The sequence below is a fragment of the Cyprinus carpio genome, chromosome B23 (genome assembly GCF_018340385.1).
Source record: "Cyprinus carpio isolate SPL01 chromosome B23, ASM1834038v1, whole genome shotgun sequence".
NCBI classification, from domain to species: Eukaryota; Metazoa; Chordata; class Actinopteri; order Cypriniformes; family Cyprinidae; genus Cyprinus; species Cyprinus carpio.
The window spans coordinates 13,622,118-13,636,943 of NC_056619.1; the positions used below are offsets into that span (position 1 = coordinate 13,622,118).

The 14,826-nt window shown below is 39.3% G+C and overlaps 1 protein-coding gene across 1 annotated transcript in view; it reads left to right on the top strand.

The window, feature by feature from the left end:
* Positions 1–14,826, top strand: part of LOC109090062 (E3 ubiquitin-protein ligase UBR4) — a 48,548-nt gene that overhangs the window by 27,583 nt on the left and 6,139 nt on the right. Inside the window, 42 exon segments of the mRNA XM_042750102.1 lie at positions 198–261; positions 416–550; positions 653–827; positions 910–1,050; positions 1,151–1,272; positions 1,358–1,469; positions 1,571–1,701; positions 2,227–2,404; positions 2,893–2,997; positions 3,958–4,095; positions 4,193–4,361; positions 4,446–4,650; positions 4,732–4,845; positions 5,309–5,518; positions 5,608–5,757; positions 5,846–6,073; positions 6,159–6,237; positions 6,808–7,017; positions 7,131–7,299; positions 7,414–7,558; positions 8,086–8,171; positions 8,271–8,358; positions 8,459–8,652; positions 8,760–8,795; positions 8,797–8,985; positions 9,068–9,206; positions 9,399–9,524; positions 9,611–9,739; positions 10,183–10,526; positions 10,624–10,714; positions 10,830–10,914; positions 11,901–12,028; positions 12,107–12,236; positions 12,323–12,480; positions 12,564–12,673; positions 12,787–12,928; positions 13,015–13,096; positions 13,195–13,368; positions 13,454–13,575; positions 13,666–13,863; positions 14,468–14,548; positions 14,634–14,721. Coding sequence (XP_042606036.1) covers positions 198–261; positions 416–550; positions 653–827; positions 910–1,050; positions 1,151–1,272; positions 1,358–1,469; positions 1,571–1,701; positions 2,227–2,404; positions 2,893–2,997; positions 3,958–4,095; positions 4,193–4,361; positions 4,446–4,650; positions 4,732–4,845; positions 5,309–5,518; positions 5,608–5,757; positions 5,846–6,073; positions 6,159–6,237; positions 6,808–7,017; positions 7,131–7,299; positions 7,414–7,558; positions 8,086–8,171; positions 8,271–8,358; positions 8,459–8,652; positions 8,760–8,795; positions 8,797–8,985; positions 9,068–9,206; positions 9,399–9,524; positions 9,611–9,739; positions 10,183–10,526; positions 10,624–10,714; positions 10,830–10,914; positions 11,901–12,028; positions 12,107–12,236; positions 12,323–12,480; positions 12,564–12,673; positions 12,787–12,928; positions 13,015–13,096; positions 13,195–13,368; positions 13,454–13,575; positions 13,666–13,863; positions 14,468–14,548; positions 14,634–14,721 — 5,900 coding nt within the window.

The window sequence follows — 14,826 nt, forward strand, 5'->3', positions numbered from 1 at the left end:
ACAATTACAGCATTTATAAAGACATTAGTAATCAACATAGGTGTTTTACTCTAACGCTTTTAACGTTTGATAATGTGTTATGGTTTGAATATGGCAGTGCTTTGAGAATGATGTAGAGTTGGATTATGTTAGTGTGGACTGCTATAATTTTAATATTATGCACCATTTTCCCTATCTAACTGTTGTCTGATCTTTAGGTTGGTGGTCAGCTCACTGGAAGCTCTAGAGAGCTGCTTTGCTGTGGGTTCCCCCAATGAAAAGGTGAGGAAATCTTACTCTCTTTGCAATTAGGGATATCAAAAGTACCAGTACCGGGTGGTCCAAAGTTAGAAAACATGTTTAAAGTGTGGGGGTTCAGATGGTTTTGATTGACATTTTCATTTGCTTGTGATTTTTCCATACATACAAACTATAGGAGAAAAATAAAGTAGCTGCTCTAGAGTTGGCCACTCTCCTCCTGTCCATCCCCACTCCTGCCGGAGTACAGCAGCAGACCAAAGGCCTTCTGGCTAGTCTGCACACCAGCCGCACAGCCTACCACAACCACAAGGTACCAACATGATCGCTGCTGATCAGAACTTTCTCCTGTGTTAGACTTGAATCACCATATCATTAAGCTCAGCTTTCTAACTGGTGCTTAATCTGGGTTTAGGATCAGTCTCTGCTTAGCAATGCAGTACAGTGTCTGAACAGCTGCAGTAAAGAAGGGAAGGAGCTGGACCCTGATGTGTTCCAGAGACTGGTGATCACAGCCCGCTCCATCGCCATCATGAGACCCAACAATCTTGTGCACTTCACAGAGTCCAGACTTCCTCAGTCAGATACTGGTACACCCATTGAACCTCTTAGATGTTCATCTTGTTGTCCTTTTATGTGCCTTTTCATAAAGTCAGTGTTTCTTCTCTTCAGATGTAGGTGATGATGGGAAGGATGGACTGAAACAAGCTGATACCGAGAGCTGTAGCTTCATCATGCAGCTAGTCACTAACTTCTGGAAGCTTCATGCTCTCAAACCCAAGAATGCCTTTTTGGCTCCCGCCTGTTTGCCAGGTGCATAGTCACACAGTGGTGTTTATTGATTTGAGGCACACTAGGAGTTCATTGATTTTATTGTTTTAGGAATCTGACACATCTTTGTTTTTCATTTTAGGTCTAACTCACATTGAAGCCACAGTCAATGCACTGGTTGATATCATCCACGGTTACTGCACCTGTGAGCTGGATTACATCAATGTGGCATCTAAAATCTACATGCAGATGCTGCTCTGCCCTGTACGTGTTCTATTGTGGTTCTTCTCCATAATACATACATTGAGAACAATTAATATTGCAATTCTTACATCTTTCTCATCTACAGGACATCTCTGTGAGCTTTGCTTGCAAACAGGCTCTGATTAGAGTTTTGAGACCCAGAAACAAACGCAGACATGTGACCTTGCCTTCTCCTCCACGGTCCAACACGCCCATGGGTATGAGCTGTGCCTTTCAGCTTTGTGACTTGTGAATCATACAAACACCTCACAACGAATCAGCCCCAAAAATAATGCATTGCTGTGCTTTCATATCCTAGGAGATAAAGATGACGATGATGATGATGATGCGGATGAGAAGATGCAGCCCTCCAACATGACGGGAGGGGAAAGCGGCAGGCAGGAGAGTCAAGAACAAAGCGAGGTGGACCACGGAGACTTTGAGATGGTGGTGAGTTTGGTAACCACTATGAGTCCAGCTGTTGGACACTTAGAAGTCTTAATATGATGATTATTAGACTGTGATATTTGTTGTTCAGATAGAATTTGATTTGTGTGTATGTAATTTTTAAAATGTATTGGTTAAGTTATTTGGAAGTAATATTAGTAATGTTTTTGTTATGCAATGTCAAATTATATATAATAATATACCACGTAATGAATAAATAATTATCACAAGTCACGGTGGGTTAAAGTTTTTTTCATATTCCAGAATGTGCACAATTAATCAGGAAGAAAACAACAATAATCAACTAACTTTGCCCAAATTGATTCATCAAGTTAACTGAGAACACTAAAAAGTCTAATTCATGCTTTAAGAGCAAGCCCCCAAAAAAGTCTCCAAAACATCTGTTTTGAACACTGTAATGAAATATTTGAGATGGAGGTGGTTGCTTTAAAATAAGTCTTTGTCCAAACTACTGCATGTAAAGAAGGCGGTTGTTATGTAATCCTCTCCTCTGTGTTTGATCTGCAGTCTGAGTCTATGGTCCTGGAGACAGCTGAGAATGTGAACAATGGAAACCCCTCTCCTCTTGAAGCTCTGCTAGCAGGGGCGGAGGGCTTCCCACCCATGCTGGACATCCCTCCAGACGCTGATGATGAGACCATGGTGGAACTGGCTATAGCTCTCAGTCTGCAACAAGACCGCCAAGGTCACTGTTTACACTTTTCTGTCCTCTGTGAGAAACATTTTATCATGAAATGGATGCTGCTGGTCAAATGTTTGGAATAATCAATTTTTTTTAGTGTCTTATGCACACCAAAGCTGCATTAATTTGATCAAAAACAGTGATATTGTGTATTTTTATTTTTTATTTTTTTTATATTTTATTTTTTTATTTTTTTTTTTATTTTTTATTATATTAATTGATTTTTTTTTGTTATTGTTTTTGTTTTGTTATTTTATTTTTGTTATGTGAAAAAAAAATTAATTTTAAAACATATTAAAATGGGAACTGTTCTTTGTAATCATATTTTACAATATTACTGTTTTACTGTATTCACCAAATAAATGCCGCCTTGTTGAACATTAGAGACCTAAAAAAAATATAAACATTACAAATCGGAATTGTTCCAAACTTTTGACCGGTAGTGCATATGGCATTCCTTGTCTAATGTGGAGTGTATGTTGTGTCTGCAGGCAGCAGCAGCAGTGCTTTGGGCCTACAGAGTCTGGGCCTATCTGGTCAGGCCCCAAGCTCCTCATCCCTGGACGCAGGAACCCTTTCAGACACCACAGCATCAGGTAACTGCACCCATCTCTCCACAAGACACTCTTTCAGTCAGGGTGGACAATCTGACAACTTTATATTGTGATTTTGTAATAATATAATAATAAAACTACAGCAATGACTGCCTGCTAGATGGCTGTGCTGGCTGGCCAGTTTATACCATATGTCTGTATCATGTGTCTTGAATTCGTTGTGACATATTTAAAAAAAAATTCAGCATGAGCTAGCAGCAGAGCTGTGCAACAAATCAAATTTTTCAAATATACAAGAAAAGTATATTTGAGATTACAGGTGCGCGCCTAAATGGTCAAATATACACAAAAAATATCTCAATGGCCATCTCAAGTATTAACATGAAGTCAGTCAGTTATGTCGCAAGTGAACATAAATGGTTGGGAAAGAAATGCGACTATATTAGATCCATGCATTCAGTCTACTGAATTACCTGCTGCTGTGTCTGTCATTAATGTTAATCAAACAAAAGAGAGAAAATCATTCAATGCTCTTGACTGAATAATTTTAGTAGCTTTAATAAGAATCAATTTAATTCATATAGTGAAGACTATGCAGTCATTTAAGTTTAACTTAGGTTTTAATGACAATTTTGATTGTTTAATGCAATACTGTGTTTTAAATTGTGCAAATTGATAAGTCCATAGGCTTGTTCCAGTCTCGATATTCTCAATAGTACATTGGGAACTATTGTGATTCAGATTGTGATTGGGTTAAAAAAAAAAAAAAAAAATTGTGATGATATTATGGGAAGATTGTCCACCCCTACTTCCTGTCTTGCTTACTGCATGCTCACCCAGCATTCCTCTTGTCATCCCTTCATGTTCCATTATTCCTTTCAATTACAATCATTTTCAAACATTTGGCTGTTTTTCTGTGTATATATTTGTGCGCACCTTTAGAAACCCCCCTTAGCAAAGCCTGCTGTTTTTTTCCTGTAACAGCTCTGGTTATGCTTTCAGCCCCAGCCTCGGATGATGAGGGGAGCACAGCGGCCACAGACGGCTCCACGCTGCGCACCTCTCCCGCCGAGCACGGGGGCAGCGTGGGCTCTGAAAGCGGCGGCAGCGCCATCGACTCGGTTGCAGGAGAACACAATGGTAAGACTGGATTTTTACTGTTTTTCTGATGTTTTTGAATGTAAATTATTTTGAAGTGGACGGTTTTGGAAAGTTTCATCAACTCTGTGGATTTCAGTGTCTGGGCGCAGCAGTGCTTATGGGGACACAACTGTTGAGGGACACCCTGCAGGGCCGGGCAGCGTGAGCTCCAGCACAGGAGCCATCAGCACCACCACGGCCCAGCATGAAGGAGACGGATCAGAGGGTGAAGGAGAGACAGAGGGCGACATCCACACCAGCAACAGGTCTGTCTACATGATAGAGCACTTGTCTCCTATTATAAACTAGAATAAAATGCCCTTTATGTACCTTCTCACTTCTTTCTTCAGGTTGCACATGGTGCGTTTGATGCTCTTAGAGCGTCTCTTGCAGCACCTGCCCCAGCTCCACACTGTAGGTGGAGTTCAGGCCATCCCCTACATGCAGGTCATCCTCATGCTGACCACAGATTTGGATGGAGAGGATGAGAAAGACAAGGGAGCACTGGATGACCTTCTGGCCCAGCTCATCGCCGAGCTCAGCATGCATAAGAGGGTGAGACTACATTAAGAAAGACATTTTTCTTAATGCATTTTATCTTGTATGTATACAGAATATATCATTTCTGGTTTCCAGGATGTTTCAAAGAAGAATGAGCGTAGCTCCGTAAACGAGGTGCACCTGGTCATCATGAGGCTCCTCAGTGTCTTTATGTCCCGCACCAAGTCTGGCTCAAAATCCTCCTCTGAGGTAACTCTCAGCTTCAGTCTGGTAATACAGTGCTCAAAAGGCTTTGTTTTAGGTTTAAATGTTATTTTCGTACCACAAATCCTGAGAATTAAACTTTGTTCCAAACCACCAGTCAAAAGATAAGATAAAGAGTCGATACGATTTTTCTTTCTCTCTTATGATCCTTTGATTTATAATTTTTTATTTTCATCACCATTACTCCAGTCTTCAGTGTACATTTCTTATTGTTATTATCAATGGTAAAACGGCTGTGCTGCTTAATATTTTTGTGGAAAGTAATATTTTTATAGGATTAATTTTTTTGTTGGTATTAATGTTTTTATAGTAAGTTTGGTTTAGAGATGTTTTGCTTATGGAAGTGTACATTTTTAATACTATTGTTTACGTTTCTACCAGGTTTAGTCAGCAGAGCAGTGAATGTGAAAACTGTTAAATAATTATGTTTCATCTGTTTTCTTGCCAGTCGTCTTCTCTCATCTCCAATGCAACAGCTACCGCTCTACTCAGCATGGGAGCGATAGAATACTGCCTGCATGTGCTCAAATCCCTGCTGGAGTTCTGGAAGACTCAGCAGGGCGAGGAGGAGCCAACGGCCACCAGTCAGCTCCTAAAACCCCACACTTCATCCTCACCCCCAGACATGAGCCCCTTCTTCCTGCGTCAGTATGTCAAGGTACAGGCTGGGTCTTAAAAATCTTGCTCTTGTGTATATGTGTTGCATAAGAAAAATCATGATCTTTAAATTATGGGTGTGTTTCTCAGGGCCATGCTGCTGATGTGTTTGAAGCATACTCTCAGCTTCTCACCGAGATGGTTCTCAGACTGCCGTACCAGATCAAGAAAATTGCAGACGCCAACCCGCGCATCCCACCGCCAATCTTTGATCACTCCTGGTTCTATTTCCTGTCAGAGGTAATCCACGTAATTCACTTTTGGTTTGTGCTGAAGAGTTTTCAGTGAATAATTTAGCATGAATCAACTTTCATCAATCATCTTCCAGTATCTGATGATCCAGCAGACGCCGTTTGTGAGGCGACAAGTGAGAAAGCTCCTGCTGTTTATCTGTGGCTCCAAAGAGAAGTACCGTCAACTCCGAGATCTCCACACACTTGACTCCCACATGCGGGGCATCAAGAAGCTTCTGGAGGAGCAGGGAATCTTCCTGAGGGGAGGAATCGTGACTGTAACATCTGGCACGGCACTACAGTATGACACTCTCATTAGTCTGGTGAGTAAACAGGCTTGTTTGAGGCCCTATGAATTTTACTCTTCTTTGAGTTCAGATTAGCATGAACTTTCTTCCTTTCACACAGATGGAGCACCTTAAAGCATGTGCTGAAATAGCCACTCAGAGAACGATCAACTGGCAGAAATTCTGCATGAAGGATGACTGTAAGTGCACAGTGTGTCCTACTTTTTTACATTTGTGACCCTGGACAACAAAACCGGTCATAAGTAGCACGGTTATTTGTAGCAATAGCCAAAAATACATTGTATGGGTCAAAATTATTTATTTTTCTTTTATGCCAAAAATTCAAGATATTAAGTAAAGATCATGTTCCATGAAGATATTTAGTAAATTTCCTACCGTAAATATATCAAAACGTAATTTTTATTAGTAATATGCATTGCTAAGATATTCATTTGGACAACTTTGAAGGCAATGTTTTTCAGTATTTTTTTTTTTTTTTCTCCAGATATTCCAGATTTTCAAATAGTTGTATCTCGGCCAAATATTGTCCTACCTAACAAACCATACATCAATGGAAAGCTTATTTATGAATGATGTATAAATCTCAATTTCCAAAAATGTAACCTTATGAATAGTTTTGTGGTCCAGGGTCACATTTATGCATTTGACATGTTTTTATCCAAAGTGACTTGCATATGCAGTTCTTGCTTTCCCTAGGATCGAACCCATGCGCTTGGCGTCACTAATCGAATTCTTTCACTCTGTGTTAGCGGTGTTGTACTTCCTGCTGCAAGTGAGTTTCCTGGTGGATGAGGGTGTTTCTCCGGTCCTGCTGCAGCTGCTCTCAAGTGCTTTATGTGGCAGTAAAGTCCTGGCGGCCTCCTCCTCTGGAGCTTCAGGTGGAGGTTCATCTCAGCCCTCTCAGAGCAAATCATCTAGCAAGAAGAGCAAGAAAGAGGACAAGGAAAAAGACAAAGAAGGTTTGCAGATCTTTGAGCAATACCCAACTATCATTAGGAATAATAATAATAATAATAATAATAAAAACAGTTCCATGGCACTTTTCTCAATGTTCCTGTTGTGTTTTCTGCAGGAGATGGAGCTGGCAGTCAGGAAGATCAGCTGTGTACAGCTCTGGTCAGTCAGCTCAATAAATTTGCAGATAAGGAGACGCTTATTCAATTCTTGCGTTGCTTCCTGCTCGAGTCCAACTCTTCATCTGTGCGCTGGCAAGCCCACTGCCTCACACTGCATATCTACAGGTACTTAGATACTACACACAAGCACCTTCCCTAAACAAACTCTCTCATGTCCTGTGCTTTGAACTTGGTCCAGAAGTTCCATCATGTTAAATCAAATGAATATTTACTTCGCAGGAACTCAAACAAATCCCAGCAGGAGTTGCTGCTTGACCTGATGTGGGCCATTTGGCCAGAACTACCCGCTTATGGTCGTAAAGCAGCTCAGTTTGTGGACCTACTCGGATACTTCTCGCTTAAAACACCTCAGACGGAAAAGAAGGTAGTGATACTTGAATATGTGATTCGGTATTAAATGACTGAGTAGAATTTGATTTATAATTTTTGGACATATACTGCTGTTGCAAATTTTGGGGTCAGATTAGGATAGGATTTCTTAAAGAGGTTTTTATGCTCACCCAGGCTGCATTTATTTGATCAAAAATACAGTAAAAAGAGTGACATTGTGAAATATTACAATAACTTATCTATTTGAATATATTTTATAATGTAATACTAAACTAAGCAATTGTACTTCTTAATATTTTTTTCAGGTTTCTTTGATTATAAAGTTCAAAAGAACTGAATTTATTTTGTATAGAAATGTTTCGTGACATAGCAAATGTTTCATGTGATCAATGTAATGTGTCTTTGCTGAATGAAAGTATACATTTATTTCAAAAGAAATGTAAAACTTTACTAACCCTAAACTTTTGAGTGGTAGTGTAATAGGTTGGTAATTTATAAGATTTAAAATGTTAGTGTGAGTGTTTTGCCTTGCAGCTAATGTTTTGATTCCGTGTTTTCCAGCTGAAGGAATACTCTCAAAAGGCTGTAGAAATTTTGAGGGCACAGAACCACATCCTGACCAATCATCCCAATTCAAACATATACAAGTAAGTGTTCCCAGCATGCTCTCGTTGGACTGGGGTATTTTGGGTCATGGATGCCATAATATCCCCTAATTTTAATTTTTTTCACACTTATCTTCTCAGCACCCTGTCTGGACTGGTGGAATTTGATGGCTTTTACCTGGAGAGTGATCCTTGCTTGGTGTGCAACAATCCTGAAGTGCCCTTCTCTGTGAGTGATGTTCAGGACATGTCTTGACATGTCACTTTTAATGGGTGTTTTAGTTGCTATGGTTCTAAATGTTGGGCTACTTTATTCCCTGTGTTCTTAGAACATCAAACTCTCATCTATCAAAGTGGACACGCGTTACACCACCACTCAGCAAGTGGTGAAGCTGATTGGCAGCCACACTATCAGCAAAGTCACTGTGAAGATTGGCGATCTTAAGAGAACCAAGATGGTTCGCACGATCAACCTTTACTACAACAACAGGACCGTACAGGCCATTGTAGAGCTGAAGAACAAGTAAGCATGCCAATCAGACTCTAAAAAATTTTGGAACAATGTTTGTAGACATTTGTTGATACATTGAGATAATTTGTCATTTGTGTTCACAGACCTGGTGTTTGGAGAAATGCTAGGTGGGTGAAGGTTGAGAAGTTGCAGTTGTGAAGTGGAGATAGTGATGTGTATATCCATTGTGGCCTCCAACCTGATGATTGAATTCTCTGATTTCTATGAGAACTACCAGGCGTCTACGGAGACCCTGCAGTGTCCTCGTTGCAGCGCCTCTGTCCCTGCCAATCCAGGAGTCTGTGGCAACTGTGGAGAGAATGTGTATCAATGCCACAAGTGCAGGTACACATGGTTTGAATATTGTACAAAGACCCAAGAAAACGGAGTAAAATGAGATTGTAATTGTCCATTTTGAATTTTCCAGATCCATTAATTATGACGAGAAGGACCCATTCCTGTGCAATGCCTGTGGTTTCTGTAAATATGCCCGCTTTGACTTCATGCTGTATGCAAAACCCTGCTGTGCTGTGGATCCTATAGAAAATGAAGAAGATAGGAAAAAGGTAGAGCAGGCATAAATATCTAATAAATGTCCATTTATATACATTGTGTAATGTTAAACAGGAATGTGTACAGCAACAAACGAGAGAGACAAACAGACCTCATTAAGTTAGGAATAGTCTAAATGTAAAAATGTATGATTTTATAAGTCCACATATTCTCTAAAATGTATGTTAATGTTTTATTGTGTCCAGGCTGTTACCAACATCAACACTCTACTAGACAAGGCTGACCGTGTTTACCACCAGCTCATGGGTCACCGGCCGCAGCTGGAGAGCCTGCTGTCTAAAGTAAATGAGGCTGCACCTGAGAAACCACAGGTCAGTGTGTCAGCTTCTGCTTCAGACAAATGAATTACCCAAATGAGTTTTGGGTGTGTTGTTCATGTTCTCATGGCTCTTCACAGGATGATACAGGAGCAGGCGCTGGTCTCGGTACCTCCACTGCCAGTGTCAATCGGTACATTCAGCAGCTGGCACAGGAATACAGCGGTGACTGCAAGACTTCATTCGATGAGCTCTCCAAAATCATCCAGGTTAGAGATAAATAGACCTGTTACTGTACCAGAATGGTAGTCAAGTTTTCACAATTATAAGTTTCTTTTATAATAGTGTTGATAATTATTTATCAATTATAGAATTAGCTGTTTATGTTTCTAGTGTTGATGATAATTTTGCATTATAATTAACGAAATATTAATGTTTTAATAATTAAAATATATTATTATTGATATTTTATTTTCATAATATTAGTGTTATTTTATTATCAATCTGTCTTAAGTGTTGATCATTTTTATGTTATGTAATTTATTTATGCAGCTAGTGATAATTTAATATAATTATAAATAATTTAATTATAAATGTGTGTTTAATAAATGTAATGGATTGTTTAAAAATGCTAATATTTAACTAATAAAGTCATAATTCAATAATTTCATTATAAAATGGTCATTGTAAACTGTTTTTTTTACTCATTCAGAAAGTGCTTGCATCGCGTAAGGAGCTGCTGGAGTATGACCTGCAACAGCGGGAAGCTGCTACCAAATCATCCCGCACCTCCACTCAACCCACCTTCACAGCCAGCCAATATCGCGCCCTGTCTGTGCTGGGATGCGGGTACACGTCCTCCACCAAGTGTTACGGCTGTGCGTCCGCAGTCACGGGCCACTGCATCACTCTACTGCGTGCACTGGCAACCAACACTGCCATCAGGCAGATCCTGGTACTGCAGGGTCTCATCCGAGAACTGTTTGAGTACAACCTGCGCCGTGGCACTGGAGCCATGAGGGAGGAGGTCCGCCAGCTCGTCTGTTTGCTTACCAGGTATATACACACACAAATATCCAAATCTCTGAAGAGACTAGCTAATAGTGTGTGTTTTACAAGATGTTAACTACTTTTACGTCAATGTATTTTGCAGAGATCACCCAGAAGCCACAAAGCAGATGAATGACCTCATTATTGCCAAGGTGTCAGCTGCCCTTAAAGGTCACTGGGCCAACCCTGATCTGGTAACTGTCTTTATTACATAGTAAAGATCACATGGAGCTACGGTTTTTGAAGCCTGTGGTAGATCTGTAGTACTTATTTGACTGTTTCTTACAATTGTCGTCTCCTCTCATTTAGGTCAGTAGTTTGCAGTACGAAATGCTGCTTCTTACAGACTCCATTGCTAAGGAGGGAGGATGCTGGGAGCTCAGACTTCGCTGTGGTGAGTCCTGTGGTGGATTTCCAGAGCTAAAAGTCTAACCCATAATTTTTCTTTAACCTGTCGATGCCAACCCTGAAACAACAAACTACCAATTTATTTTTTTACAAGTTTGATTGCAACTTAGAATTATTGCTGTTAATAGTGTTCATCGTCTGTTTGATTACATCATTAACTGAATTTTACCATACATTTCTGCCATATGTACATCAATTTGACATAGTCACCACTGATAACCTACTACTAAATATATTGTAGAAACTTATTTTTTTGATTCGTATTGTGAAAAACGCTATACAAATAAACGTGAATTTAATTGCTGTAGCTGTTCCACAGAAATTTAATGGAGATGCTGAGATCAATAGTGGAAATGTATTGAATTTGTTATATATTGGGTCATCTAATGCTCACAGTTTATCACATATCACATATTAATTATATGATAAGTAATTATTAGTGCTGTAAAATGATTCATCGTGATTAATCGCATCCAAAATAAAAGTGTTTGTGTACATAATATATTTGTGTGTATATTTATTATGTATACATAAATATACATGCCTGTATATATTTGTTTATATATTAAATATTTATATATAATATAAATTATGAGTATAAATATATACATGTAAATATTTTCTAAATATATACTTTGTGTGTCTTTATATATACATAATAAATATACACAGTACACACGCACATATTATGTAAACAAAATCTTTATTTTGGATGCCATTAATCATTGCCCAGCACTAGTAATTATCTTATTTGGTTTGGCCAGAATTTAAATATCTGTGCTTACCTACTCATGCTTCTCTTTTTTTATTTGTTTTCTTTTACTAAATGATATCCTTATAATTATTACATATTATGTAATTATGATGATTATATAATTCATATATTGTGTTATGAATAATTAACATTTTATCTGTAATGCCTAGAATTTTAATATTAATGCTTCCTACTCAAGCCTCTCTGTTTATTTTCAGCACTGAGTCTGTTCTTGATGGCGGTGAATATAAAGACCCCTGTGGTGGTGGAGAACATTACACTGATGTGCCTGAGGATCTTGCAGAAGCTCATCAAACCTCCTTCCCCAACTAGCAAGAAAAACAAGGTTTGACAGACTCGCAGTACTGTTTAAGTTTTAATCGATACGTTTTGATGCACTTACCTGGCTTGTACTCTCTAACAGGATGCTGCCGTCGAATCCCTGACTACAGTCAAACCATACAACAACGAGATCCACGCACAGGCCCAGCTCTGGCTCAAAAAAGACCCCAAGGCCTCTTATGAAGCCTGGAAAAAGTGCCTTCCTGCTAGATGTAAATATCCAGACTCTGCATCAGCAGTGTTCTCCGCTATTCCCATGAAACGGTTTACTTAACTTTTGCTCTCTTGTCCATCGCAGCTCAGGAAACAGTCTCTAAACCTTTGAATAAGGCTGAGATTAGGAAGCAGTACCTGATGGAGAAGTACATGTGGAAGTGGAAGCAGTTCATGAGGTCCAGGTCAGAGGGCCTGTTCCCTCGTCTGCTCAAACTGGGTCATAACAACTGGCTGAGACAGGTATGTGCTCTCTCAAAGCACTCTAGAGTGTCTGATTCTTTGCTACTTTAAGGTGTTCTAATGTAATCTGACTTCTCTCATAGGTGCTCTTCACCCCAGCCACCCAGGCAGCAAGACAGGCGGCTTGCACCATCGTTGAAGCTCTAACAACAATCCCCAGCCGCAAACAGCAAGTTCTGGACCTTCTAACAAGGTAAATTTGACATGAATGAATAATACAATCCTTTTTGGACCAGATTTTTCCATATTAGGCTCAATCGAGTCAGATGTAGGATTCATTTCCAAGTTTTGTTGTTTGTTCTTCAGTTATCTGGATGAGCTGAGCATTGCAGGAGAGTGTGCTGCAGAGTACCTGGGTTTGTACCAGAAGCTCATCAAACCTGCACACTGGAAGGTTTACCTGGCTGCCCGAGGTGTCCTTCCATACATCGGCAACCTCATCACCAAGGTATCGTCAAAAACTGTAGATACTATAGTGTTATATAGTGAGAATGTGTCATTTCCATTAACCTAAACTTGTGTGGTGTTCTTCAGGAAATTGCTCATCTACTAGCCCTTGAAGAAGCCACACTGAGCACAGACTTACAGCAGGGATACGCCCTCAAGAGCTTGACAGGTGAGTTCAAGCTTTTGTGTCTCATTCAAGTTCAAATTAAACCCAGAGAACTTCCTGAGAGCTTGTGGCTCGTTTTAACGGTTTCTCTTCTTTCACAGGTTTGCTGTCCTCATTCGTGGAGGTGGAGTCCATTAAGCGTCACTTTAAGAGTCGGTTGGTTGGCACTGTCCTTAATGGCTACCTGTGTTTAAGGAAGTTGTTGGTCCAGAGAACCAAACTGATCGATGAGACCCAAGACATGCTGCTGGAGATGTTGGAGGACATGACTACAGGTTCCAGCCTTCACCTTCAGATCTTCTCTGATGTTTTTGTGTTATTAGAGACCAAATCAGCTCAGTGCTTTATCTCTTGTTGTAGGGACGGAGTCTGAGACAAAAGCATTCATGGCTGTTTGCATTGAAACTGCAAAGCGGTACAACCTGGATGATTATCGCACCCCTGTCTTCATCTTCGAGAGGTTATGTAGCATCATTTATCCAGTAAGTAGACTTCAGCTCATTGACATTTGCTTCTAATTTTTGGAATAATGATTCTGGTCAAACTGATTTCTTCCATCTTTTTGTATGAAGGAGGAGAATGAGGTGACAGAGTTCTTTGTTACACTGGAGAAGGACCCACAGCAGGAGGACTTCCTGCAAGGCCGTATGCCAGGAAACCCATACAGCAGTAATGAACCAGGCATCGGCCCTCTCATGAGAGACATCAAGAACAAAATCTGCCAGGATTGCGATCTTGTGGCACTACTGGAGGACGACAGTGGCATGGAGGTACGTAATCTGCCTCAGTACTATGTCCCAGGACTTTTTCAAAATAAATCACTTGCCATTATTTGTCTTTCTAAATTATTTTTAAACTTTAATAAAGCAAGAAAAAATTAATAAAAAAAAATATATAAATATTAATAAAATGTATAATATGCATTTAACAGTTCATTTATTACATTTTACAAATATTAGAAAAAAACATTACTTACAAAGTTATGAGTTTTCACACTGAATGTGAAAATTTGGCGCAAATGTTCAGCACGATGACGTTTTTAAATCCAAACAATAGATCAATATGGGGCTATTCACATCATTTATTAGATTTAAAATCTTGACAATAGATAGGTTTTTTTCTTTTTTTATTATTATGTTCACATTTTTCATCAAAAGGTGATCAATCGTTTTGTGCTCAAAAAAGGTGATCAATTAACTATGTCAAGTGGTGCAACCAGAAATATGCATGAATGAAAACAGTTCATGTCAAAAAAAAAGTGTTTACATAGTTTAAAAATAAATAAATAAAGATTAGATGTTTTCTTTGTTTTGCGCTCTCTTATCTGATCCTCTATTGAAATATGTTTTTAATAAAGATGACTTTTCTTTGCAGCTCCTTGTGAATAACAAGATCATCAGTTTGGATCTGTCTGTCGCGGAGGTCTATAAGAAGGTTTGGTGCCCCACCAACGAGGTAAGCTAAAGAAGATAAAAAAAAAAAAGTAATTTATTTTTTACATATCAACCATGGTTTAAACACTCTGTTTCCTGCAATATAGGGTGAGCCAATGAGGATCATCTACAGAATGAGGGGACTTCTTGGAGATGCAACAGAGGAGTTCATTGAGTCTTTGGACTCAACTACAGGTTGGTTTTATGTTGCAGGACCCTTTTTTTAACATTAGTTTTAGTTTTTTTTCCCCATAGTTTTCTCATTGTTCTCACTTGTAATTGGTGTTTTCTCTCCTTTTG